Source organism: Eublepharis macularius, chromosome 6 (genome assembly GCF_028583425.1).
Source record: "Eublepharis macularius isolate TG4126 chromosome 6, MPM_Emac_v1.0, whole genome shotgun sequence".
Taxonomy (NCBI): domain Eukaryota; kingdom Metazoa; phylum Chordata; class Lepidosauria; order Squamata; family Eublepharidae; genus Eublepharis; species Eublepharis macularius.
In genome coordinates, this window is record NC_072795.1 from 22,860,365 (window position 1) to 22,885,322 (window position 24,958).

The following is a 24,958-nucleotide window of genomic DNA, read 5'->3' on the forward strand; positions in this document are numbered from 1 at the left end:
CTCACAGGGTGTTTGTTGTTGTGGGGATAATAACAACATACTTTTGTAAACCGCTCTGAGTGGACATTAAGTTGTCCTGGAGGGCAGTATATAAATCGAATGTTATTATTATTACTTAATTAAGCCTCTATTCTCTCCACATCCCCAGTACCTTAATCGGTGCAGTGTAGTGCCATACACATACAACACACACACACACACAGAGAGCTGCTTTATACTGATTCAGACCATGGGGTCCATCATGGTCAGTATTCTCTATTCAGACTGGCAGCACCTCTCCAGGCTCTCAGCCTTTCACATCACCCACTACCTGGTCCTTTTTCGTTGTTGTTTTTAACTTGGATATGCCAGGGATTGAACCTGGAATCTTCTGCATGCAAAGCAGATGCTCTGTCACTGAGCCATGACCCCTTCCTGAAATTGGCATATCACACATTCTATGACAAATTCTTTTAATCCCAATAAATTACGTAACTCACAATATATAACGGAGTTGCCACTGTCTAATTGCACTACTGTAACTTAAGTAATTTCCACAAACTCGAAAGCATGGGCTTCTCTTTTAGGAACTAGGGGCAAAATACATGTTGAAAGCGAGCATACGTACTTGAGATAGGAGGGGAGAGGGGATCCATTTGCCAGGTGGAAATAACGTGACTGCTTCCATACTGAAGCAACGCGTTCAGTTTGCGAAATCAGGTGAGGAGCAGCACAAGTGATAATTCAACTGCAACATCAGCATTATGCAGACATGTCATCAGCAGAGTGAGGCCCCACGTGATTTCACCGAGCTGTGAAGCGTCTCTAAACTCTTCATGCAGTTGAAAGAAAGCTGCATTTCATTTGTGGCCCTGATGCGCTATTATGCTATACAGCACAACAAGCATGTCATCCTTTCATTTTTTTTGTTCCTAAAAGCTCCCCACAAGGCAACAATATCTACAGTGGAGGAAATCACTAGTTGGTTTATTAAAAAGATCACAGAGCAGCTTTTAAACTCACTCCTTTAGTGACAGAACTCACAATTCAGACACAATGAATGGGGGGGGGGATAGGTGTTTACACACAAATGTTAATGCTAGTTCAAGTGCAATTGTTCAAGTGTTATGTAACTTAATAAAAACATACTATGAAAATACGATTATCCCTAGATCCCTATAGAAAGGATGTGAAAAGACAAGTTCAATAAATTATGACATTTAAGAAGAACAAGCTCTTTCAGAGGTACTATGGCTGTAAATATCAGGCCTGAGAAGTAATAATACTGAAGCTATGTTATCACTTCTCACCAAAACTCTTATGATGATTCTGAAATGCAGAAAGAAAGCGGGGGAGGGGGGCGACCAAAGGAGAAAACGTTGTAGTGATGAGCAACTTAAAATATGCTCAGGTCGACCAGGAAAATGCACCTTCTGGCACGGACAAAGAGACGTAACGTTCAGATGCCATAAATAACCATGCCTTGAAACAGTTAGAAGGGTGCTAACCTTGGACTCAGCCTTGAGTGGGGCCCACTTCCCCCAAGGATTTGCTTCCCACCCATGTAGCGCCTGCTGCCATAATGTTACACTCAGCTTCATAGTACAGTATTATGGCAGCAGACTTGAGAAGCAACTAGGAAGTCTATGTCATGTTCAGTTGGTCAACCAATCAGCAAGGGGGAAAGAGGACAGCTCAGGCTGGGAAAGAGTTCTGAAAGAAGAGAACTGGAGCTGTGTGGAGCAGAAAAGGTAAAGTTCAAAGGGTTGCACAGGAAGAGATGCAGTGAAGCAAGGGTCCCTAATGTGGTGCTTGTGTGATGGTACCTGCCAAGACCTTACCTGGTGCCTGCCAAGTGGTTCTAGAAAGTGGGTGGGGACAGAAGGGGCACCTACCCAGCAGGACTTCTGATTGGCTGTGTTAAAACAGCATAGTTTCAGTGGCAGCTGCCACTAGTGTTGGTTTTATTCTCTCACTTCTCTTTCCCAGTGTATTTTTTAATTACCCCTCTTCTCCCCCCGTACTTGGGCTTCCTCTGCATGCGTGGCTCCACCTCCCACAGCAACCATTTTATAGTTGCACCCATCGCCCTGTGTTAGAATTCCAAGAGTGCCAACAAGGTAAAAAAAAATGGGGGACCACCGTGATGAAGTATTTGTAGTGTTTATATAACAGCTTAACTGTATGGCTAAGAGATAAAGAAGAACAGCTGGCTACAAAGGATAGTAGAATCGTAGACAGGCCTCAGAGCATGCTGCTACATGGGCACTGGGCTGGCTCCAAAAGAGGATTCTAGAAGGAACTCAGAAGTCACTCCCTTTAAAGCCTGCTTACACAAACTTCCTGAGAGAACTTAGAAGGGACAGAGCCCAGACAGTCGACCGGGTACTGCAGCACTCAAGCAGCCACTTTTCCTAGGTCTGCCAACACCTTGTGCAAAGTGACTCAGGAAGGGTACCCTTATCTTCAAGGGTACCGTATGAAAAGGTTACAGCGGACTCTTAAGGTTGTGAGTTGGGACTGACTTCTGACCATCGGACATGATGGTAGCAGCAACTCCAGGAATCACCTCAAAGGTTCAGCTGTAGATCAACTGTAGACTTTTCTTGGCACATAACATTACAAAAATTACCCAAACCCAGTAAGTTAAAATATCTTCATGCAAAATAATTAAAATAAAGTACATGATGTGCTCTTGCTGAAAAACTCTGACAGTTGTTACCTGGGGTGCATAAACGAGTGTGGCTGATTAACTGTGTCTGCTTCTTGCTTTACAACTGGATACCATTGTTGGAATTCTAGATTATACTGAGAATCTGCCTGAGAAAAGAGGGGGAAAAGTCAGCATCTCTACTTTGTCAGACATCGTTTTTACAACTGTAAAAGACATTTTCTGCAGGAATTAGGTCTGTTCTTACAGAATTTCAGAGGGTGGGAGAACAAGGAAACAGAACTTTAGCACCACCAGAAAAGCATCATCGCAGATTTGCCCCCTCTGGTCACAGGTGAAACAATAACCAGTTTCTCTGAAGATTGGGTATCCTCCTGCTTTTGATTTCAGAAGTTAGAGAATCTGCGGCTACAGATACGTTTGTCAATAGATTATCAGGATTAGACAGCAGAAAACTACTTCCCGCACATTTCAATTTTTATTTTTGCAACATCGTCGCAGCCAACTTAAGGTCAATCTGGAGGGTTTTCAAGGCAAGAGATGTTCAGAGGTGGTTTGACATTGCCTGCCTCTGCACAGCAACCCTGGCCTTCCTTGGCGGTCTTCCATCAAAATACTGACCAGCTTTTGAGACCTGATGAGATCACACAGGCATATTTTGATTACAATGTTAATTTATGTCTACTTAAAAGACATCACTGTCAAATGCTTCTACTTGCAGTTTATGGGCAGACAATGTTAACTATAGTTAACTATATAGTTAACTATATAGGATTTTTAAAATATCTGACACCAACATATGGTTTACTATTCAAGGTAGTAAACAGATTCATAACTCAGACTTACTTAATATAATGGTACCAAACCTTCAAACTGGTTAAAGAATGGAAGCTAGGAATCTGCACCACTGATGTGGTTACAGAGGGCTAGATCCTGCGATCTGTCAGTAGGAAGTGCTGAAGGCTGCAGGTCTTCCCAGTTCTCCCTCTCCCCAGCAGCCATTTCCAACCACAGGAACACGTTCCCCAGGGTCTCAGGATCTGCATGGGCAAATAGCCACGCGGGTCAGGAGAGGGAAGGAGGTGAAATAGCTCCTTCCTGCCTCTTGCAGCAGCAGAAGAGAGCAATTTACCCTCTTCCTCCTGCCTGCTGCAGCCTCCACTGACCTGTATTGCTATTACTCCTCACAGGTCATGCAAAGAAATGTGAAATTTGTGGCAATGTTGAAGCCATGGGCGGGGGAGATACCTCCCCCAGGAAATCTGGGCAAAACCTGAAATGTATACAATACTTATACTCCTATCAAATTTAAATCTTTTTGGCTATTTTAACTTCCTCTGCAGAAAAATGACCATACAATAATTTTGGGGAGAAAAAAAATTAGATAAGAGAGCTCCATGATTCCAAAACAGAAGGCAAACTTCAAAGATTTTACAGGAAAAATGCAGAAGGAGCTGCCAGGAATCTAGATGCTTCACTTGCAAACTTTTTGAGCAAAACCTATATATTTATGCCATTTTAGAGTATTCACCACTTGTATATCTTCAATAGTTTTTTATCCACAGAAATCTTTCTATACTGAAATTGGCCAGATTCATAACAAATGAGACAAAAATCCTACAAAGAAAGCATTTCTGCAAAGGAAATAACGTATCAGCAGACATGAAAATTTTCAGTGTTGTGAAATCTTTTTATCCAGCACTTCCATGAGCCCCTTCCATGACTCTGACTCGTCTTTTTATCCAAACTAAATACAATTTCAAATTAAAAAACAACAACCCCTGGTTAAAAGACCTTTTGGCCAACATGTGTTTTCAGTCACAGACTGCAGTTACATTTTTATGATTGCGACACACAACTCTGTTTTGTTAATAATGTGAAATTGGAAAGCAATTTTGTTGCAAGAATGAGCTTTTCAATGAACATTCATAGCTAAAGGAAAAGGGGGGTATAATTAGGGGCGTGCGCTTTGGGTGTCTGATTCGGGTAAAATTTCCGAATCGGACCCTATTTGTAAAGATTCGGGATTCCCAGCATGGTTACACAAAGCATTCGGGTTGCTTTGGGGCAACTTTAAAGGGTCCCTTTCCTGCCATTTGCAAGTGGCAGGGCCCTTTAAACAGCCCACCCCCACCCCCATAGCCCCAGCCCCCCACACTTACCTTCCCTCTGATGCTGGGATGGTGGAGGCCTCCTCCGCTGCCTTACAGGCCCACGCGGCAGCGGAGGAGGAGGAAAAGGACCCTTTCCACCCGTCAAATGGCAGCCACGGCAAATGGCAAGCGGCTTGCCACTTGGGTTTTTGGGTGTTTCTGAATGCTTTTCCTGCTTCGGATAAACCCAAAGCAGGAAACCCGAATATTTTCAGGGTGCACACCCCTAGTTATAATCATAGAAATGAACATTAGGATTAGTGTGTACATGCTCAAGCACATATGTATCTACCAAGAAGCTTTGCATATTAATTCTTCCACAATAAAACACTGTTTCAGCTTCTCAAAGTCCCTATAAATGGGTTTATTTGACTTTTTATCACTGCAGCTTCCAAACAGTGATGAATTACAAAACACTATTTCATGTTACATGCCAAGGCGACAAACACTGTCTTTGAAAGACGCATGACGCCAGCATAAAAGATTTGTGCATACATCAGAGGAACTACAACTGACTGAGCTTTTCCATCATATGTACTCAAAAACATTTGTCTTTCCCCAGCTTGAGTGTATTCAAGAACCATTTCAAAGGAGCACCTGGTATCAGTCACGAGGTTATTAAATGTGTAAACCTTCCCAACAATAAGGCAATCATCTCATCAGGGCTATACCCCAAAACAAAAGGCTGTTACGTGCATCTACTTATTCCTGATTTTCTTAGCAGTCCATCACCAAGCATTGGAATCTGTTTAGGTTTGGTTCCTCTACAAGTTTGCCTTGCCTTTGAAATGTTACAGTTGTGGAGTCGGTTTATTTTGTTCTGCATATGCCTTAAATAATCAGGATTTTCAAGCAACAGTGATGCCATCATTGGCGGCATAACTGGTGATGCCACAACAACACCCTCTTTTATTTTTTGCATATGCTTATATTGATAGAGCGATATAAGGGCTAAATTTTTTTAAAAGATTGAAAATGAGCATGTGGGGAAGTCTTTGCATGGGGAAGTTTAAAAGGGGAGCAGTTCTGCCACTCACACCAAGCCTCCCCCCCCCCCCCGCAGCCCATGGTTCAAACCAGAAAGCCCTGCCTGGACTGACCCAGGTAGAGGCCAGCACTAGAGGGGCAAACCAAGCTCTTTTGGGATGGAGCCTAGAGCTGTAGTGGCTATGTGCTTTTCAAACTACGCTGCTTTATCGGCTGCCAAAAGGGGCCACCATGGCTTTTGCATTTTTTTTTTTAAAAAAATCATCAATTCCATATGAATAATGGTTGTTGTGGGTTTTCCGGGCTGTATTGCCGTGGTCTTGGCATTGTAGTTCCTGACGTTTCACCAGCAGCTGTGGCTGGCATCTTCAGAGGTGTAGCACCAAAAGCACCAGCTGCTGGTGAAACGTCAGGAACTACAATGCCAAGACTACGGCAATACAGCCCGGAAAACCCACAACAACCATCGTTCTCCGGCCGTGAAAGCCTTCGACAATACATCCATATGAATAGATTGACTGGCTGTAGTAATAGAAGGTGCAGCAAGTTCTCTGAATTCCCAGTTTTGAATTCCCCTTCCCTTGCGGAGATATGAGGGAAAGGGGGACAACTCTGCACTCAAACAGGTTAGAGACTTACATGTGTTTTAAAAATGAAAACTGGGAATTCAGAGAACCTGCTGCACCTTTTATAACAACACCAGGTCAATCTATCAATACAGAATTGACGATAAAAAAAGAGATCAAAAAATCAGGAAGGGGAGAAAGGAAGGCAGGAGGGGGCAGTGGTTCGAGGATGATGAAAGTCCAATCATCGAAAAGTGGGATGGAGGTGGCTAGGATGAACAAAACCCAAAGAAACATTACACAAAAATAGACTCAAAATCAGCTTCCAGAAAAAGATCAGGGTAAAAGTGGTCTCGAACCGAAAAAAATCTGGGGGCGGGGGGCGGGAAACAAAGCAAAAACTAAAGACAAAAAATTGCCTGTGGAAATCAGGGGCTAAAGCAAAGCAGTATGGGGCAACAACTGACAGAAAAAACCCTGTGCAGAAAACTCCAGAATCTTACACCAAAGTTTGAACACTATATATAACCCTCTTTAGGCCTATACAACTAACATTAATATCATTCAGATTATTTTGTGTCGGCAAAGCACAAAGGAGCATTAAAGCAGTGTTGGCTGCAAGACATGGAACAGGCTTACAAGTTTTAAAATGTTTATAAGCTGAATGAAATATGCTACAGGGAAAAGACATCCCTGGACTATCTACCTCAAGGGAAAAAATCTCTCTCTACTCTTCATAAAATGTAACTAAAACTTTTCATGACATAAATAGAAGAATCCTTTATTAATTTTTAGAATGATGCTTTAATCTCTAATCTTTACCTCCACCACCTCTAAATGGTGTTGTTTCTCCCATTCATGCTGCTTTAGAAAGCGTATCCTATTTATTGTCTTCTGGTATTTCCCCCTGCCCCAGAATCAGAATAAGGAACGGCTCAGACTACCAAAAGGGTATCCCTGCAGCCTCCCCCACCCACAACCCTTGGTTGCTCCATGCTCTTCTAAATGTGCATATCCCAGAATCTCTGTGCATCTTAACTACTTTTTGAGCCTTGCTTTTCACATCTCAGAAGTGTTAGAAGCACTGCTGAAGCAGCAGAGTGCTTCTGCAACTCCTGTTAATGCATGCATAATGGGGGATGCTCCCATTCACGTGCATATATTTTCCTTATAAAAACTTTCGGGAGTATTTTACATTCTATTTATAGGTCCTTTTTGGATTATTGGGGAAGGGGGTGACATTCTGTAAATAGGGCAAAGGAGAGCTTCGGCAAGGTAAGCCTTCACAGTTCTAATGAGACATGCTTTGGAAAGACAGTGCTGGGAGATTAAGATCAGAGAAATACTTAAACAGAACGCATGCCATTTTGTTGCATTTAACAAGCAGAGGGCAACCGGTTAAAAATAGGTATGGGGGAGAGTCACCCCACAGCCAGGCCCAGGTGTAACTAGCTCTCTGAAGCAGCTCCCTGTTTCTCTTTATGGGAGAAATACAAGCTGGTAAGATAAGCAGAAAGCAGAAGTTTAATATACATAATGATCTGCCTGCTACTGTTTCTGTTCCATGTTTTTTCATGGAAGTGCATGGCTGTTCAGGCACAAACATGCTTACAACCTTCTGCATCTTAAGTAGGAAAGGAGAGAGGTGAGTGCCCAAACAGGATATTTTCAGAAATCCAGGGTGAGTACAGCGTACTAATAGACAGGTCTTTAAATCCATTCAAGCTCCTGGTCTTTTCAGGTTATAATCCATTACTGAACAATGTTTCCTCAACGGACTCCCAAATATTCTGTGTCCAGCTGCTTATACCATTCACTAGACTGCATCAGCTCGTTAAGCATGGGGGAATCATTCCAAAGCTCTTAAAATGTTGAATATGAAACACATCAACAAACCTCTGTCTCACAACAGTTTCTGTTGTTATTCTCCCCTCTTCCACAAATCACTCATTAAAACTCATATTGTAAAGTCTCCTGAAAAGGTCATTGGTTATTTATACAGTAAAATGTAAATGTAGCATATATTTGGGTAATACATAGCCTTTCATTAGCCATATCGCAAGACTGTAACAAGATGATAATTAGGTCATTTACAAGCTTTAGGACACAATAAATCTATCCCTTTCTTTAAAGTAAGCCAAAATGTTATTTATTGATACATGCTTTTACCAGAGCTACACTATCTTCCATGAGATTATAGTATTGCAGCCGAATGTCAAAGACAATTGGGCACATCATTAAATCAGTATATATACAATTTATTGCTTGAACAGTCATAACAAGCACATTATCTTCCAGGACTGTTTACCAAGAGTTAAACCAGTGAGCTTCCAATTACTAATCTTAGCATAGAGCTACATTATTGCTAGTCAAATAGCTCCTCCAGTATGAACCCATGCCATATTTCCTACATAAAGTATAGGTCTTGCTCGTTCCTCCTCTAGTGGGCAAGCAGCACGGCCTAAGAAGAAAAGAAGCCAGCCCATATGTAAGTAGCTTGATGGGTATACTCATCCATAAAGTTTGATGTGGAATGTGCTGCCTGATGGATGGATATTGGCAAGCTGGGAGGAAATGAAATAAAAGAGTATTTAAAAAGTAAGCAAGGATGTTTGAGAGACTGGGTAGGGAAAGGGCAGGAACTTTTGCATATGTCTTATATTTAGTCGTAGCATCTATAACTGGAAAAATTACGTCATCGTCATTGTCATTGTTCATGCTTTGCATGTAGGAGACCCTAAGTTTAGCCCATGGTTTTTCCTGTTATGTTGGGTAACTAGACTGGGGGAGATTTCTACCTTAGACTTTGAAGGCTTTTTGCCCTTCAGAAATATCTTAACACCACATAGTTGATGTGGTTCCATTCAATGGAGGTAGTGGACTTCACCTATGAAGCGTGGAGCAGAGAATCCAAACGGAGATTTAAGTATAGCTAACAACAACCATTTCTATATGCAACCGAGGCAATAAAAATAGCCTATCTACAGTACGACCTGGATAAGCAGAGGCTGAGGCTAGTCCAATCTCGTCAGATCTCAAAAGCGAAGCAGGGTTGGGCCCTGGTTAAGTACTTAGGAGACCACCAAGGAATGGGAGACCACCAAGGAATCTAGGGCTGGTACACAAAGGCAAGCAAATGGCAGACTACCTCTGAACGTCTCTTGCCTTGAAAATCCTACAGGGACGTCGTAAGTCAGCTGTGACTTGACAGCACTGTATGCACAGATCTGCAGTACAAACTCTTTCCTAGTACCACAGGCACTAACTGGAGTAGGGTGTGTCTTTAATTAGAGGAATGCCTACCCACTGAGAGCTCTATGCCAAGAAAAACATAACACAAACACTGCAACCTGTTTCCCTGAGTCTGAGAGCTAAAGACTAAAAAAAAACCCCACCTGAAATGCACAGTTTTCCTACCACCCTTAGCTGCTACATAGAATTGCAGGTGGCCCAGCAACTATACATTTGAAACAGTTAATAAATCAGTAAGAGTGAGAGTAACTAAACTTATTCTACTAGTTTGCTTGCAATGCTTAACATTGGGACCATTTTTCCCTTTCATTTTGTCAAGGCCGTTTTTTTGGCATAGCCAAGAGACAGCAACTATCATCATAGTTTCTTGTGATAAAGAACAGTCACAAAACATGGAGAAAATCACCCAGCATTCATGATACAGAGGTTTTAAATCAGAAATGCATGTATTGATAAGGCCAGAAAGCCTTTAATCACTCAACCACCACCTCGACCTCACTGCACAGGTCAGATCCTAAAAATGTCAGGCAATGTCAAGCGTTTGCAATGTTTTAGGCCAGGTATACATCTCGTCTAGTGAGTCTAAAGGAAAAATCAGAGCAATATACCATAAAGCTGCAATGTCTCAAGAAAAAATTCGCAATGCAACACCTGTGTGTTGCCCATACAAGTTACAGATAGACAGAATACAAGACAGAAATACTGCCTCATCTTCAGATAATTAACTATTGAAAGTAACATGTCCAAACTACATAATGCAGCAGATATCTGAACCAGTAATGACCCAAATGGGTTCCAGCAGAACAACGTAACTAGCTTTGCTTAGCTTTATGGAACAGGCAGCATGTGGTATGTTTTTTAAAAAGTAGTGGTGCTAACTTATTATGGAGAGAACCATTAGCTAATTCCTTGTGCTTACTGACATTTATTTTACCTTGCTTCACAGCCAATCCTGGTTCCCAGAACAGTTTATAAAACATACCAAAGACATCACATGAATCTCTCTCTCTTCTTTTTCCCCTCTAGCCTTGCCTTACTGTTGGAACTTTCTCATTCCTAATCCAGGAATAATTCCCTCCATTTTAGAGTTTAAGAAGTGCTTCAAGATGTCACTGCTCAACTTCATCTTTTGTTCTTCCCTTTCTTCCATACTTACTTTCTTATGTTTAGTACAGTATAGGTCAGGTAGCATCACAGTGCTTAGTTATTTCCAGGGGTCATTTCGTAGGAAAAGAGGTGGAGAACTTATTAGCATAACTTATTATAACAACTCATTAGCATATGCCACGCCCCTTGCCATTCCCAGAAGTGTGAATTAGCATAGCTGATTTGCATATGCCACACCCCCTGACATCACCATATCCTGGCTGTTTTGGACCCAATCCTGGCCATTCAGGGCTGAAATTGGGCCCAAAATGGCAAAGAGGGCTGAAAATGGCCGAAAAGGGGTGCAAAATGGTCAGGATCGGCCCGCTGCTGAGCGGGAGAGTGATCCACCACCCGTCAGAGGCCCGATCCGGGCCGTTTCAGCCCCAACCCAGGCCGAAATGGACCCAAAATGGCTGACAGTCAGGTGGGTGGGGCCAGCTGTCATGTGACCGCTGGAGAACTGTGTTCCTGCACGTTTCCCCTCAACATGAGCCCTGGTTATTTCTAGATAACTACATATACCAGGGTCCCCAAACTTTCTGTGCCTGCAGGCATCTTTGGAATTCTGACACAGAATGGTGGGTGCAACCACAAAATAGCTGCCTCAAGAGGCAGAGCCAACCACAGAATGTCAGGGAATGAGGTTACATGCATAACTAACAGCAAATTTTCAACGTTTTTAGGCAAAAGCTGTGTTTAACAGGATGCCTTTTAAAATGAACATATTGTTTTAAAATATTGTTTGCATATACACAACTTACCTTCAGCCACACAGTCAAGATCCGTGTGTTGTGGTGGCAGCTGCTGCCAAAGCAATGTTTTTAAAAATCTACATAGCCATTCCGATCTCTAATGGCCAATCAGAAGCCCTGCTTGGTAAAAAAAAAAAAAAAAAACCATCTGTCCCGCCTTTCTAAAAAAACTTGGCGAGCGCCAGGAAATGTATCGGTGGTTGTCACGGCCCCCATGGGTGCCATGTTAGGGACTGCTGATATATATTACCATTCTTGATTATTAAATACAAAACAAAAAACAAAAAGACATACTTTTTTCTTTTTACAAACAGAAAGTCCATTCATTTAATGCTATGGCCAAAAGTCAGTTACGAAATAAGAAACCTGCTAACTTATGACCCTGTGTTTTAAGCAGTAAAGTGTTATTTTTTTTCAGAACTGTGCTTGCTGTGATATGGTGACACTTCCTGCTAACAGCTAAGGTTTTTATACACAAGGGACAAACTCACATTCACAGTTATGAAGTACATACTTAGAATATTTAAATGTCATTTTTAGCACTAACGGAAACCAAACATTTTAAAAGCATTAAATAAAACTTACTTTAGCTTGGGCTTTTTGATTTTTCACACTAAATTTCTCTTTCATTTCTTCCAGGAGATGCTTTAAATCTCTCTCTTCTGGAGTTCCTAAATATTTTTGGTTAACATGAAGATAGCAGTGCCATTTGGCCGATTCAAAGCCCCAGTGACACGTCCTCTTATCCGGAGAACGATGAGAGTGCATCACAAACGTTTGGGGGGAAAACATCCCGTAGCATTCTGAACACTGGATACAAGGAGAATCGGGTTGAAGATAGAACTGAGGAGCAAACAGGCCCTGGCACTTGCCCAAACACTCGTGCTCTACTTCAAAGGCACTGCCAGTCTCTTTTAGTTGGGCCAGAGAGTTTTTTGCATGAAGCAGGCTGCCGTTTTGAGGGAAAGTGTGAGGGCGCAGTAATGCATTGCACAGTCTCTGAGCATCAGTCAGCGTGATAAGCCCACAAGAGGGTGCATTAAATGGAAGGATTCCCAAAACCTTTAAAATGTGGAGCTGGTCAGAAGTGCACCGAGAACAATAGATGTAAAGTTCATCACACACGGTGTTAATTTGCTGTAGAGAAAAGTCACGAAGCACAGAATTCAAAACTTGGGGCAGGCAAAGTCTTTTCTCCCCTCCAACTTTAAAACAAGATATAGACTCTCCTTCCAATAAAGTCTGAGTTAATTCCGTAGAACTGTCTGAAGGAACCAACAGCGGACCTGGAAGGATCTGGGGCGATGGGAGAGGTACAAAGACAGAGGACGTGCTTTCCTGGGAATGGCGAGCAGAAAACGCTGCTGGGCCTCCCAGTGAACTCTGACTGCTTAAGTGGAACTGTGCCAGCGTGTGTTTCAACCCAGGATTTAAGTTCAAAGGCTCCGATGCTGCAGCAATGTTTGGCTTGGCATCTTCTTCTCTGTCCTCCCTAGAATTTTCTTCACACTCATCCAAGTGTTCCTTCTTTATTGTTGTCAGCTTGTTTATCACAGTCTGAACTTTATCTTTTACATGCCCCTCTGTCGTTGCTTTTTTCGCTGGAGGACTGCCATCTTCTTGCACCAGGGTCCCCTTTTGCTTTGCCTGGCAACCTACTGGGAAGTTTATCTGTGGAGCTTCCATAACTAAATCTTAAGAAGGTAGACCTGAAATTTGATCTTAGGTAGCCCTTTCAAATGTCAGTTTCTGATTATTTCAATTATATGATCATGCACAATCCATTCAGCTGCTTCTACTACAGTAAATATTTAATAAGATACTAGGCAGGTATTTTCAACACTTTGCACTTAATAGCGTAGCATTTAAAGAAAAGGGATTTACTTAGAAACTTCTGTCTTGTTTTAAAAAAATATTTCTTCAGTTTACCAATAAAAAATGTTCAACTCAATGTGTGTACAAAATTTTTTTTTGCTCACTCCCTTAAATCACTGGTTTTGAAAATAATCCAATGATTTAATCCAATAGAAAAGTGTAATTTAGTACAACGTCTAGCTTTGAAGGATTTTCCCATTCTGATAAACACACAGGTTCTTCAAATTGGCTTCCATCTGAACATAAAAACACACAAGAGCTGATGTGCTCGAAGACCAAGACATGCTGGTTCCAAAGCGATACTTCTGCACATTAATGGGACAGGCGCTATGTAGCAGATTCCTTTTATTCAGGAGTACGAGACCACAAGCCTCTGTATTTACTGTGCAACTAAGTTTTTCACTTTCAACCATGTTGATGTTAGTTCATTAACAAACTCCAAACTGGAAGTTGATCCCAGGTGGCTAGCCATAGTTGTATCTCTAAAGATGACCATTGTGAATATCAGTGCTCCAACTCCAAGGCTTAATAATAAAAGCAAGAACCTGGCCATCAGCAAAATTAACTTCTCAGACTTTCCATTCGTGTACCAGTCCAGTTTTTCCACATAATCTGAATGGAAGGAGGGGGGGTGGGGGGTGGGGAAACAGATAAATATTCACATCTATTACACTTGTGAAATAGTCAAACTGTTTCAAATTAACCTCATAGAGTCTAAAACAGAGATGCTGCCAAACCAGATCCAAAGAATAAAATAATGATTTAAAGTGCAATACCTCTTATCAGACAAAAGAGCCTTTGACCAATGAGCTTGCAAAACTGAGGTAGAGGTTTTACCTTGGTAAAATAGTCTGTGCATTATTTGCAAGACGTCATCATCCAAAGCAACCCAATGTAAGTCATCATCTGGTCCCTTTTCTTTTAGAATGGTTATTTTGCTATACTGATCCTCATACAATTATTTCCATACTGTTCTGACAGGACAAATAACATTATGTATTTCACAGTCATCTATATACCCAAACATGGACAAAGCACATGGCAGGAATAAAACTGATCTGCAGGGAACATGAATGGAAAGTATAGCCCCCTTTCTACATGGAAGCTGAATCACTGCTGCTGTTGCAGCTCAGGGTGCATATTTGCCACTCATTCACAATATGAGAGATTTCTAATGAACAAAAGCATTGAGTGGGGGCAATGCTTTAGCCATGCTGACGTAGGTATAAAGCTAATCAGGGGCTATATAGGAGACCCTGAGAGACACTAGGAAATTTTTCTAAAGGAACATGAATATATTTGACAGGAAATCTTTAAAATAGGGTGCAACAAATCCCAGGTGCCAGTTTGCCACAGCACCTAGAAATTTCATTGTTGTGCTAGTATTTCCAGAAAATGATTTTATTATGGTGTGTCTCAGGGGGGGATCTATCGCCCCGTCACCCTTTGGTGTGTGGGGTTCCCCAAGGGGCGATACTCTCCCCGATGTTATTTAACATCTATATGCGCCCCCTCACCCAGTTGGTGCGGAGGTTTGGGCTGGGTTGTCATCAATACGCGGATGACACCCAACTTTTTCTGTTGATGGACGGCCGGCCAGACACGGCCCCAGACAATCTGGCCAGAGCTTTGGAGGCTGTGACGGCATGGTTGAAACAGAGCAGGCTGAAATTGAACCCAGTGAAGACAGAGGTCCTGCAGCTGGGACGGGGGCTGCCAGATGTTGGGATCCAGCTCCCTGCCCTGGATGGGACACCACTGGCAATTTTGCCAGTGGTAAAGAGTCTGGGTGTGCTCCTGGATGCCTCTCTATCGATGGAGGCCCAGGTCACAGCGGTTGCCAAGTCTGCATTTTTCCATCTTCGTCAGATCAGGCAACTTGCCCCCTACCTGACGCCCCAGGACCTGGCTACAGTGATCCATGCAATGGTCACCTCCAGGCTAGATTACTGTAACTCACTCTACGCTGGGCTACCCCTGGGCCTGATCCGGAAACTACAACTGGTCCAGAATGCGGCGGCACGGGTCCTGACTGGTATACCTTACCAGTCACACATCACACCTGTCCTGCGCCAGCTGCACTGGCTTCCGGTTGAATTCCGAATCAGGTTCAAAGTGTTGTGTCTTACCTTTAAAGCCCTGAGCGGGTTGGAACCGGCATATCTTCGGGACCGCCTCTCCCTGTACGTTCCCCGGAGATCGCTTCGATCAGCGAATAAATATTTACTTGTGGTCCCCGGCCCTAAGGAAGCCTGCCTCGCTTCAACCAGGGCCAGGGCCTTTTCAGTCCTGGCCCCAGCCTGGAGGAACACTCTGTCAATAGAAACCCGGGCCCAGCGGGACATATTATCGTTCCGCCGGGCCTGTAAGACAGAGTTGTTCCGCCAGGCATTTGGTGACTGAAGGGGGCGGTGCCATGTCGGCCTCCCACCTTTGGGGTGGGGGAGGGTTTTCCCCACCACTGCACTTTGTTAATTTGTTTTATTGTTTGTATATTGATTTTAGTTCTTGTTTTTATCGATTTTAACTGTTCACCGCCCAGAGCCCCTGGGGATGGGCGGTATACAAATCGAAATATAAATAAAAATAAATAAATAAATTTTGCATCAGAAGGCTTTGTTGTAGGACACAAAAATATATGTGCTCGAAGCTCTTACCATGGCTTGTTTATATGTAAACTGCATTTTACACTTTTCAGTGGTTGTGAATGATCTAATTTCTTAACCAGATGCTTTCTATACTTACTCCAAAACTCAATTAAATGGAGCTTTTAAAAACAATGATGGTTTTATGAGAAACTGGTGAGAAGTTAGATTAGAATTACTTATTGTATTTATTTTGCTTACACTTGTAGTTACAATGATAACAGTCAGGGTTACCTCTGTATTTATTTACACATTACAACACATTTGTCATAGCTTTAATAATGTGACAAGAAACTGAGGATTATGTTTTCTGAAAGCAATTAATTTAAAAAATATGGTCATCAAAACACAAAAATCCGATGGCTAGAAAATGAGCCTGGCTCCTAAAGTTTTGGACTGACTCCTATAGCCAAAGAAAATTTGTCAAGGCCTTCTTGAAAAGATTTTCCTGTATTGTATTTTTTGCATTCCATACTCTCCCTCCTTATTATAAAACGCACCATAACTTTGATTAAATATTGCTTGTTGCTGCCTGTCAAAGTAAACTCACTTCCCCAACATTCTGATCTTTGCCTCAATGTTTGCCTGCAGTTCCTCACTGCCGTTTTTCACACTTCTCTTCTCCCCATATTGTCCACTTCATTTATGTCCAGACTTTTGAATACAAACTTCCTATTTTCTGATAACACTCTATTCCTCTCCATCTTGATATGTAAATTCTAAACTTATAAAATTAGCCTGATTCACATGGAATGTACGTGACTGAGCATAAAGCAAGCAGAACGGGTGTTCTGCTCATCTTCACCCTTTCCTCTACACCCTAGGTAGGACGATGGCGAGTGGAAAGCCCACCATGCTTTCAGTATTCTTTGCCTGATATACCCTGAGGCTGTGTGGATTTCTCACAGATTTCTGTCTTCCCACCATAGATTAAGGAGAAAGCTTGCTTTAGTCTAATTATCCTGTGTTACTTCCTTTCCCATTAGACCTGCCCCTTCTCCTGCATACAGCTCTCAACTGCCATAGCTTGACCTCAGAATCCTTCAACTGCATTGCTGTGGCTGGATTTTCTCTCCCCATTTTTGCCTTTTTTAAAAACAATGCAGCCCCTACCAGCATGCACACACTAGATTTTGCTCATGACTCTATGGTTCTCCTTTCTCCCTCAGCGGCCTTGCTTCCTGCTAGGTGTGTTTTAACACCCAGTATAGTTGCACATAAGGCGCCCAAGTTGAAAATAAGGAGAGTAATAATATTTCCATCATCTGCAAATGAACCCTTGCATGATTAAATAAAGAATGTAATCTTGGAATTGGTAGAAAACATTCACATCATCTTTGAAAGAAAAAAAGAAAGCCTCAGTCTCACACTGTAGATTCAATGGCTACAGCTAGGGAAATATCTAAAGAAGTTACAGGGCCCCTTTGCCCTTTCAAACTTCCATATCAAATGAAGATATTTGCACTCCAACCATATTTGGTGTAATTTACAGCTGACTGTTGTCTCCCCAGTCAATGCAAAAACTGAAGTTAGGTGAGCCTTCAGTTATGGAAGCCTCTTTCCCACACCACCTGTTTTGCAAGAAAAAAAATAATTGCTGTTGCTTTGTATAAAACAATATATTTGCAACAACGCACTTTCCCTTACAACATATGCACTGCCTACACTAATTCCTTGCAGTTTTCTGGTCACATACAGACAGCTCTTGAAAACATAGATTCTTAGAAATGGAATGCACCGCTCGCTTACATTACTTAGTTTCAAAAATCTAGCACGTCCCTCTCTCTGGATTTGTAACACACTTTCTCCAGACTGGTTTCAACTATCATAGAACATATTTACATCAAACCAAGATATTTTGTGCTTCTCACATCCCACGGCTGCTTTGGTAATTTAAGAGTCAGTTGTTTGGTAGAGAACACCCATCCACAGCAAACCATCTCCTACCCCAAAACACAGAAATATAAAAGACGTGACATCACAGCTACTAGACTAAGGTCTCCCTAGAAAAGCAATTACTTCCCTTGTGGCCTTTGTTCTTATATCAGTGGTTTTAAAGCTGTATTCTCCAGAATACAGCTTTCCAGAAGCTTATGAGATTTCTCAATAAGAAGATGGCAGACAAGCTTCCCTGAAAACTTGCTCACTACTACGAAATCTTCCCATGTGGAACAAAGCCATAGAAGATTTTTGATGTTATCAATTTCATTACCAGTTTATGTAGTGCAATGGCGAGATTCAACAGGCCTGGCCAGAACACTGCATAAACTGTGTACACATCTTAGACAACTTCATAGAATCCTCTGCCACGCACAGAGATATCCTCAACACATAACACAGTAAAGATTCCTTGAAGTTCAAAAATGTGAAACCCACAGCTTTACAGGTATCCTTCATCAAAGACCTCAAGATTGCACAAGCTCTCTATCTCCTACAATTCCCCTACACTCACTGTCTCCTCTTTCACCCCCTATACAGTGGTCAAGTGATTGGGCTGAGTCAGCATACTGCTAGTTTGAATCCCACTACTGCCATGACCTGGGCAGGTGGCCTTGGGTAATCCCCTCCTCTCAGCCCTAGCTCCACAGCTGTATTGTGAGGATAATAACAACACTGACCTTGTTCACCACTTTGAGCGGGGTATTAATCTGTCTGGAAGAGTGGTATGTAAGCATACTTATCATCATTCTTATGTTATTGTATCACACCCCCCCCCCGCTCTCTCACATTCACCCTCTCTGTTCTATAGTGGGTCCTAAACCTTACACAAATGGCCCTGTCCAGACTTTTGCTCACAGAACCACTTATTTGACCCAATTTCCAGTGCCACCAGTGATTCCCTGTAACATTCTGTGCTGAATCACTCCAGGAAGATACTGGTAGAGCCCTGCCAGCAAGACTCCTCTGGTTCTCCTACTGGGGGGTGCTTTCACCTTCACGTTTTGGCTAATAATAATAATAATAATAATAATAATAATAATAATAATAATAATAATGCACCCTGCCAGGCCAATTCCAATTTTTCCCTTTTGGGCTTTTGCCTCCTTTCTCCGAACTCAACTCCTTTTCCCTCGTATCAGACTTAACCTGCTGCTACAGACTCTCCCTCCTCCAGGCAGGGTGAGGAAGGTTAAGTCTAGTAGAGGAAAAGAGAAAGGCGGGGGAAGGGTAGGCCGTGTGTGGAGGAGAGACTTGCCAAGAGTCAAGACGCCCTGCTCAGACTAACCCTCCCTGCTCTCGCTCGCTCGCTCGCTCGCTCCCCTCCTCCTCCTCCTCTTCCCCTAGCCCAGGAGCTTAGCAAGAGTAACCTTCCTCTAGACCGCGAGCATTTCAGGGTGTTTTTTTTTTACTGCTCTCAAGGAAATCCTTTCCCTTTCCTTTATGGATTTGGGGGGGGGGGTTACTCCTTCCCTGAAACACACACGAAGTAACAATTACTTCCCCACATACAAAAGGGTGATTCCACACAATCCATAATGACCACCCCCGCGCCATTGCTCCAGGCTAACCCGGGGCTACTCCATTCCCCTCCCCCATGCCTCTTCTTTCTCCCCCTCAATCCGGTTTTTGCATTATTGTATAATCTCTCTTTCTGTCTCTCTCCTTCACCCCCCCCCATACCTGACCTCCTTTTTCTCTCCCCCCCCCCCTTCCGAGTTGCCTACGGGAAATGTCCTCTCCCCTCCCTTACCTTTCAGTCGGGCGCTCCGGCTGTCCCCAGCGCCGGAGTCCAAGCCGCCACTGACGCGCCGCCCACCCGTGACCTCACTGCGGAGACAGAGGAGGAGGCGGCGGCGGCGGCGGCGGAGGAAAAACCACCGCGGCTGGGGCTGAGACGGCGGCGGCGGCGGCGCGCGGGCACGAACCCGCCAGAAGCGCGCGCCCGGCCGGGCCCCTCGCGACAATCCCCGCCCACTGTCTGGGCCGGCAGCTGGCTGGCGCTGGCGGGGAGCTGGTGGTGTATTTTTATACCCGCTCGCACGCAAATGTAGATAGAGACACGTATTTAGGTATATATGCATATGCAAGTAAATGCACGAAAACGCCTCGTATCTTTGAGGCCTACAATCATCTCCCTGACAAGCTTTCACCCTCCCTCCGCCGCTTTCTCTCAATACACTCAGCTTCTCCAGCTCAGGCGGTTTTCTTTTCCCTCCAGCCCTCTCCGAACTGTTGCTCTTCTCATCCTCTTCCCTCTCATCCACCCCTGTTCCAGAATAGCAGGCTCTGAGTCCAATGGCACCTCTTAGAGACCAATAAGATTTCTGGGTATAAGCTTTCCAGAGTCAAAGTCCCCCTTCTGGTGTTTTGACTCTGGAAAGCTTAAATCTTGATCTCTAAGGTGCCACTGGCCTCAGGTCCTGCTATTCTACCGCAGACCAACACAGCTACCTACCTGAAACTATTCCAGAATAGTTCTCCTCTCACTGTCTTTAGGCCACACCCACAGCCATACCTCGATTTGTTCATCGAGGTGATTCAGGCCTTTTGGTAGTACCTGATTATCTCTCCCTCTTTCAGGATTTCCCTCTCATCTGTGTCTCATAATTCCATCACTAGATTTGTGTGTGAGTTCGCACACATTACACAGAGGTAACCCTGGGTTAGCTACAAAAAACGGGAGGCATGAAGAGCAGAAACTTAATTACTCTACTTGACCTGTGTCCTTCATCATAGTTTGCAAACGTGTTGTCACATTCCCAATTGCCCCATATTTTTGCAGGTTGGATGTGTGAAATTTCCCAGGAGACCACATTAAGCTGATTCTGAGACAATAATGTAATTTCATTGTCTGTATTCAGTTGACCTGAATCAACTTCCTTGTTTTCATAATTAACTGAAGACATTTTAGGAACTGGAAAAAAATACAAATGGCATCCTCATTGTTAACTTAAGAGCACCATACTTGATAGCCATAGCAGTGTGGTGGTTAGAGAGTTAGACGATTTGGGAAACCAAGGTTCAAATCCCCATTTTGCCATCGAAGCTTGCGGGAAGACTTTGGGCCACTCACACTATCAGTCTAACCTACTTTACAGGGTTGTGTGGATAAAATTGAAGGGAATGATGTAAGCCACTTTGGGTCCCCAGTGGGAAGAAAGGCAGGGATAAACATGAGGTAAATAAAGTATTAGTACATGGACTGAGATTCAGATTCGTATTTCTTCTACAGTATTTCCTAAGGTGGCCACCAGCCAATTTTATGGTAAACATCATGCCTATTTTTGCTCACATTGCATAGCTGAGGTCACATATATGGGATTGTTTATTTACCCCTCAGTCCATGTTAGCCATCTCATGTATATTCTGACTAAAGACCAGTAAAGAAGTTTTTAATCAGTCATTTCAAACTAATGGTCCCTTCTCTCTCTGTCCTACAGTTTAAACACATAATTCTTTTCATCCCTCCTCTGCATATAAAGCATCTTTCCTCAAGGAAACTGCAGTCAGCTTCACCATACAAGCTTTTTTTTTTTAATTTACAACTTTATTTGGTTTTTATAAAACTTTTACGTAACATAACAATAAACATAGAAACAGACACACAGTTAACAAACTTTTTTTTTTTGAGTAGGCATTTCCCCAGACCATACATTTTGGTCCAGTTTATATATATAACATGTGGATCCCACCTTCTCCTCGTTAATAGTTCAACAGTTGGTTATAACAGTCACTTTTGGGTCTTGTTTGTATTGCTGTTTCATTTGTTAATAAGTATTCCATAATTGGGAACCATTGTTCTGAAAAGCAAGGTTTATATTTTGGATTGTCCTAGTGAGCTAAACGATCAGCTGTTTTCTCCATTATAAAATAGTCCCAAATTCAGTTGTACCAGTCGGCGAGTGATGGAGGTGTCGTCTGTTTCCATTTTGATGCAACTACTGACTTTGCTATAGACAAAAGTATCCAAATTAACTTAATCCTGACTTTTGGTATTTCATTTTCTGACCAATGATTTAACAGTGTAATTTCAGGGTTTAGCGGAATGTCATAACATAATATGGATTTTATTTCCTTCACTACTGACTCCCTCCCAGAATTTCCGAATATGTACACAGTCCCACCAACAATGTAGATATGGCCCTTTTTCACTGCAATGTTTCCAGCATTTAGGTGAGTTTGTTTTATGTGGTGCAACTTAACTGGTGTCATGTACCAGTGTGCCAATAACTTAATCGTTTGTTGTTTTATGTTTATTATTTTTGTTGTGAAGCTATGAGATTGCCAAATTTCCATCCAGTCGTCATCTGTTAAGTTTAAGTTACACGCTTTTTGCCAGATATCTTGGTAAGATTTTTATTTTTTAGTTTAGTTTCTAACGAAATGTTGTATAATTGAGATATCAGACCTGTCTGATTACCTTTGTCTATTTTTATCAGCCTTTCAAATTCTGTGATCAGATGTTTAAGGCTTTCTCTGATGTTTTTGTCTTCCGTAAGGTGTTTAATTTGTAAGTATTCATACCAAGGTATTGAAGTATCTGAATCTTTTGTCTAGAAGTGTTCCTTTTTTTGTTATGTCAATTAGCCTTATTTTATCATGCTGTCTTCACCACCTAAATGAATTTTGGCTTTCTGCTGGCTTAAACCAGCTCTGGCCTACAAAAGGCGAGACTTGGGATATTTTATTTGTCAGTTTTAGTCTGTTTCTGTTCCAGATTTTAAGATTACTGCCTAGGAATTGGTTTTCTTTTATAGAATCTGGTCTATCTGATTTATGGTTCCATATAGTTCCTTATATCGTCTTATCAGGAAAATAAAGCTGTTCTATTTTTTGCCAATCTGTCCTGTCTGAGCTGCTCAATAGGCATACTATGCTGCTGAGCCGTGTTGCCTCATAGTAGAGTTTCAAATCAGGGGCATCTAAGCCCCCTAAAAGTTTTGGTCTTTTCAACGTCTCTGAATGAATTCTTGCTTTTTTATTGTTCCAAATAAATTTATTTATTTTCCTTTGCCAGGTTATAAATGTTTTTTTTCAGGAATGAAGACTAGGAGAGCTCTAAATAAAAATAGAAATTTTGGAAATACCTGAGATTTTGATAATTTTTTCCAACCGAGTTAAATTTATATTTTCCCAGTTTCCAAATTGTGAAGTGGTATAGTTCAGCATGATTATATTTTATTAAATCTTCTAGGTTGTTTGGGATTACAATTCCTAAGTATTTCCATTTCTCTTTCACCCATTTAAAAGAGTATTGTGTCCTAATTAGTGTCCTTTGTTCAATAGTTAATTACACTGGGTAAATTTCGCTGTTTTGATTAAGTGACAGTTCAGATATTACTGCAAATTCTGTTGATTTCTACCAGTTTGTCTAGAGAGTTTTGTGGTTCCTGTATGTACAAAACCATATCATCTGCAAATAGTGACATCTTGTGTTCATTTTCCCCAATTTTTATTCCTTAAATGCTGGGACTGTTCCTGATCTAGTTAGCTAGTGGCTCTATGGCTATGGCAAACAATATTGGTGATAAGGGACACCCTTGCCTAGTACCTCTTAAGAGCCGAATTTTCTCAGATATTGAACCATTGATTTGTGTTGTTGGCTCGGAGTATATAGTTTGGACAGATCTCAAGAAGTTGACTCCGAAACCTATTCTTAAAAGCAAAGTTTTTAAATAGTCTATTTCCACACTGTCAAAGATCTTCTTTATATCTAATGATAAAATTATTGAGTTTAATTTTGTCTTTTTGGAGAAGTTTATAATATCTAGGGTCTTTCTGATATTGTCAATCATCTGCCTTTTGGGTATGAAACCCGTATGGTCCATATGGATGTGGTTAGCAATTATTTTATTGAGTCGTGCCATAAGTATAGCTGTAAATATCTTTGTGTCTTGGTTGAGTAGTGTGATTGGGCGATAAGAGGCCAGGTTCGTTTGATCTTTGTTTGGTTTTGGAATTACTATCATGTTTGACTCAGTCCAAGTTTGGGGCATACTTCCTTGAGTCATGATTTGGTTGCACACTGCAGTTACAGGTTCTGCCAGTAGGCGGATGTATTTTTTATAAAACTCTGCTGGGAAACCATCCATTCCAGGAGTTTTGTTACTCTTTAAGGCTTTTATAACATCTATGGTTTCTTGGATTTTAATTGGTTGTTCTAAGTATTCCTTGTGGTCATTAAATAAGATAGTCTGGAATCCAATTTTGTTTAGGGAAGTATGAATATCCTCTACCTTTGGGTTATTTGACAAATATAATTTAGAGTAAAATTCGGTAAAGGTATCCAATATTTGTGCAGAGTTCGTTTGATACAAAGTTGATCTGAGCAGCTGGTTATCCAGTCCAGATACCTCATTTGTGGAATGTCTCTTATTTAATTTAAGAATAATGGCTGTTTGCAATTAATCAATACGCTTAACCTTAGTGTGGGCTTTGATCCAGGCAGTGGCATGTATTGCAAGAGGCGGCTGAGGATACACATTCCTATCATCACCACAATGTAATTCGCCCCAATTTCATCTTGAGTACAGTATTTCAAAATATATGGCCCTTTGTACAGTAATAAAAACAAAAATGTCAAGTCCTTGTAATGAGACACATTTACCTTCTGTCGAGACCAACACTTTATAAATACACACATCTCTTGAAACAAAAGAATACGGAGAATATGGACAATGTAAAGCCAGAAAAAGGAAAAGCTAGAAGAAAAAAAAGAGAGGCAATCAAATGCATTTAACTTCAGTTGAGGTAGGCATAAGGAATAAGGGGTAAAACGGAAGGCTTCACTAAAAAAAATGTAGATTTAAAAAACTGAGCAGATATTTATTTGACAAATACTTGCATCGTGCCTCTCTCCAATTAAATTGTGTTTCATTACAATTTACATTTAATTGTTGGCCTGAGATGGAGCTACCCTGGCACCAAGCACTATTTCCAGTGCTATTTTTAAAATGCCTGCCTCTTGAAATTGGTCTTAAAACACAAG

The 24,958-nt window shown here is 41.8% G+C and overlaps 1 protein-coding gene across 1 annotated transcript in view; it reads right to left on the reverse strand.

Moving 5' to 3' along the window:
- The window catches only part of SKIL (SKI like proto-oncogene), a 37,201-nt gene extending 17,425 nt beyond the window's left edge, over positions 1 to 19,776 (reverse strand). Inside the window, exons 1-3 of the mRNA XM_054983027.1 lie at positions 19,721 to 19,776; positions 12,095 to 13,996; positions 2,702 to 2,799 (exon numbers count right to left, since the gene is read on the reverse strand). Of these exons, the coding sequence (XP_054839002.1) occupies positions 2,702 to 2,799; positions 12,095 to 13,195 (1,199 nt within the window). The 5' untranslated portion in view covers positions 13,196 to 13,996; positions 19,721 to 19,776. The remainder of the gene's footprint in view (positions 1 to 2,701; positions 2,800 to 12,094; positions 13,997 to 19,720) is intronic.
- Positions 19,777 to 24,958: the final 5,182 nt, after the last annotated feature.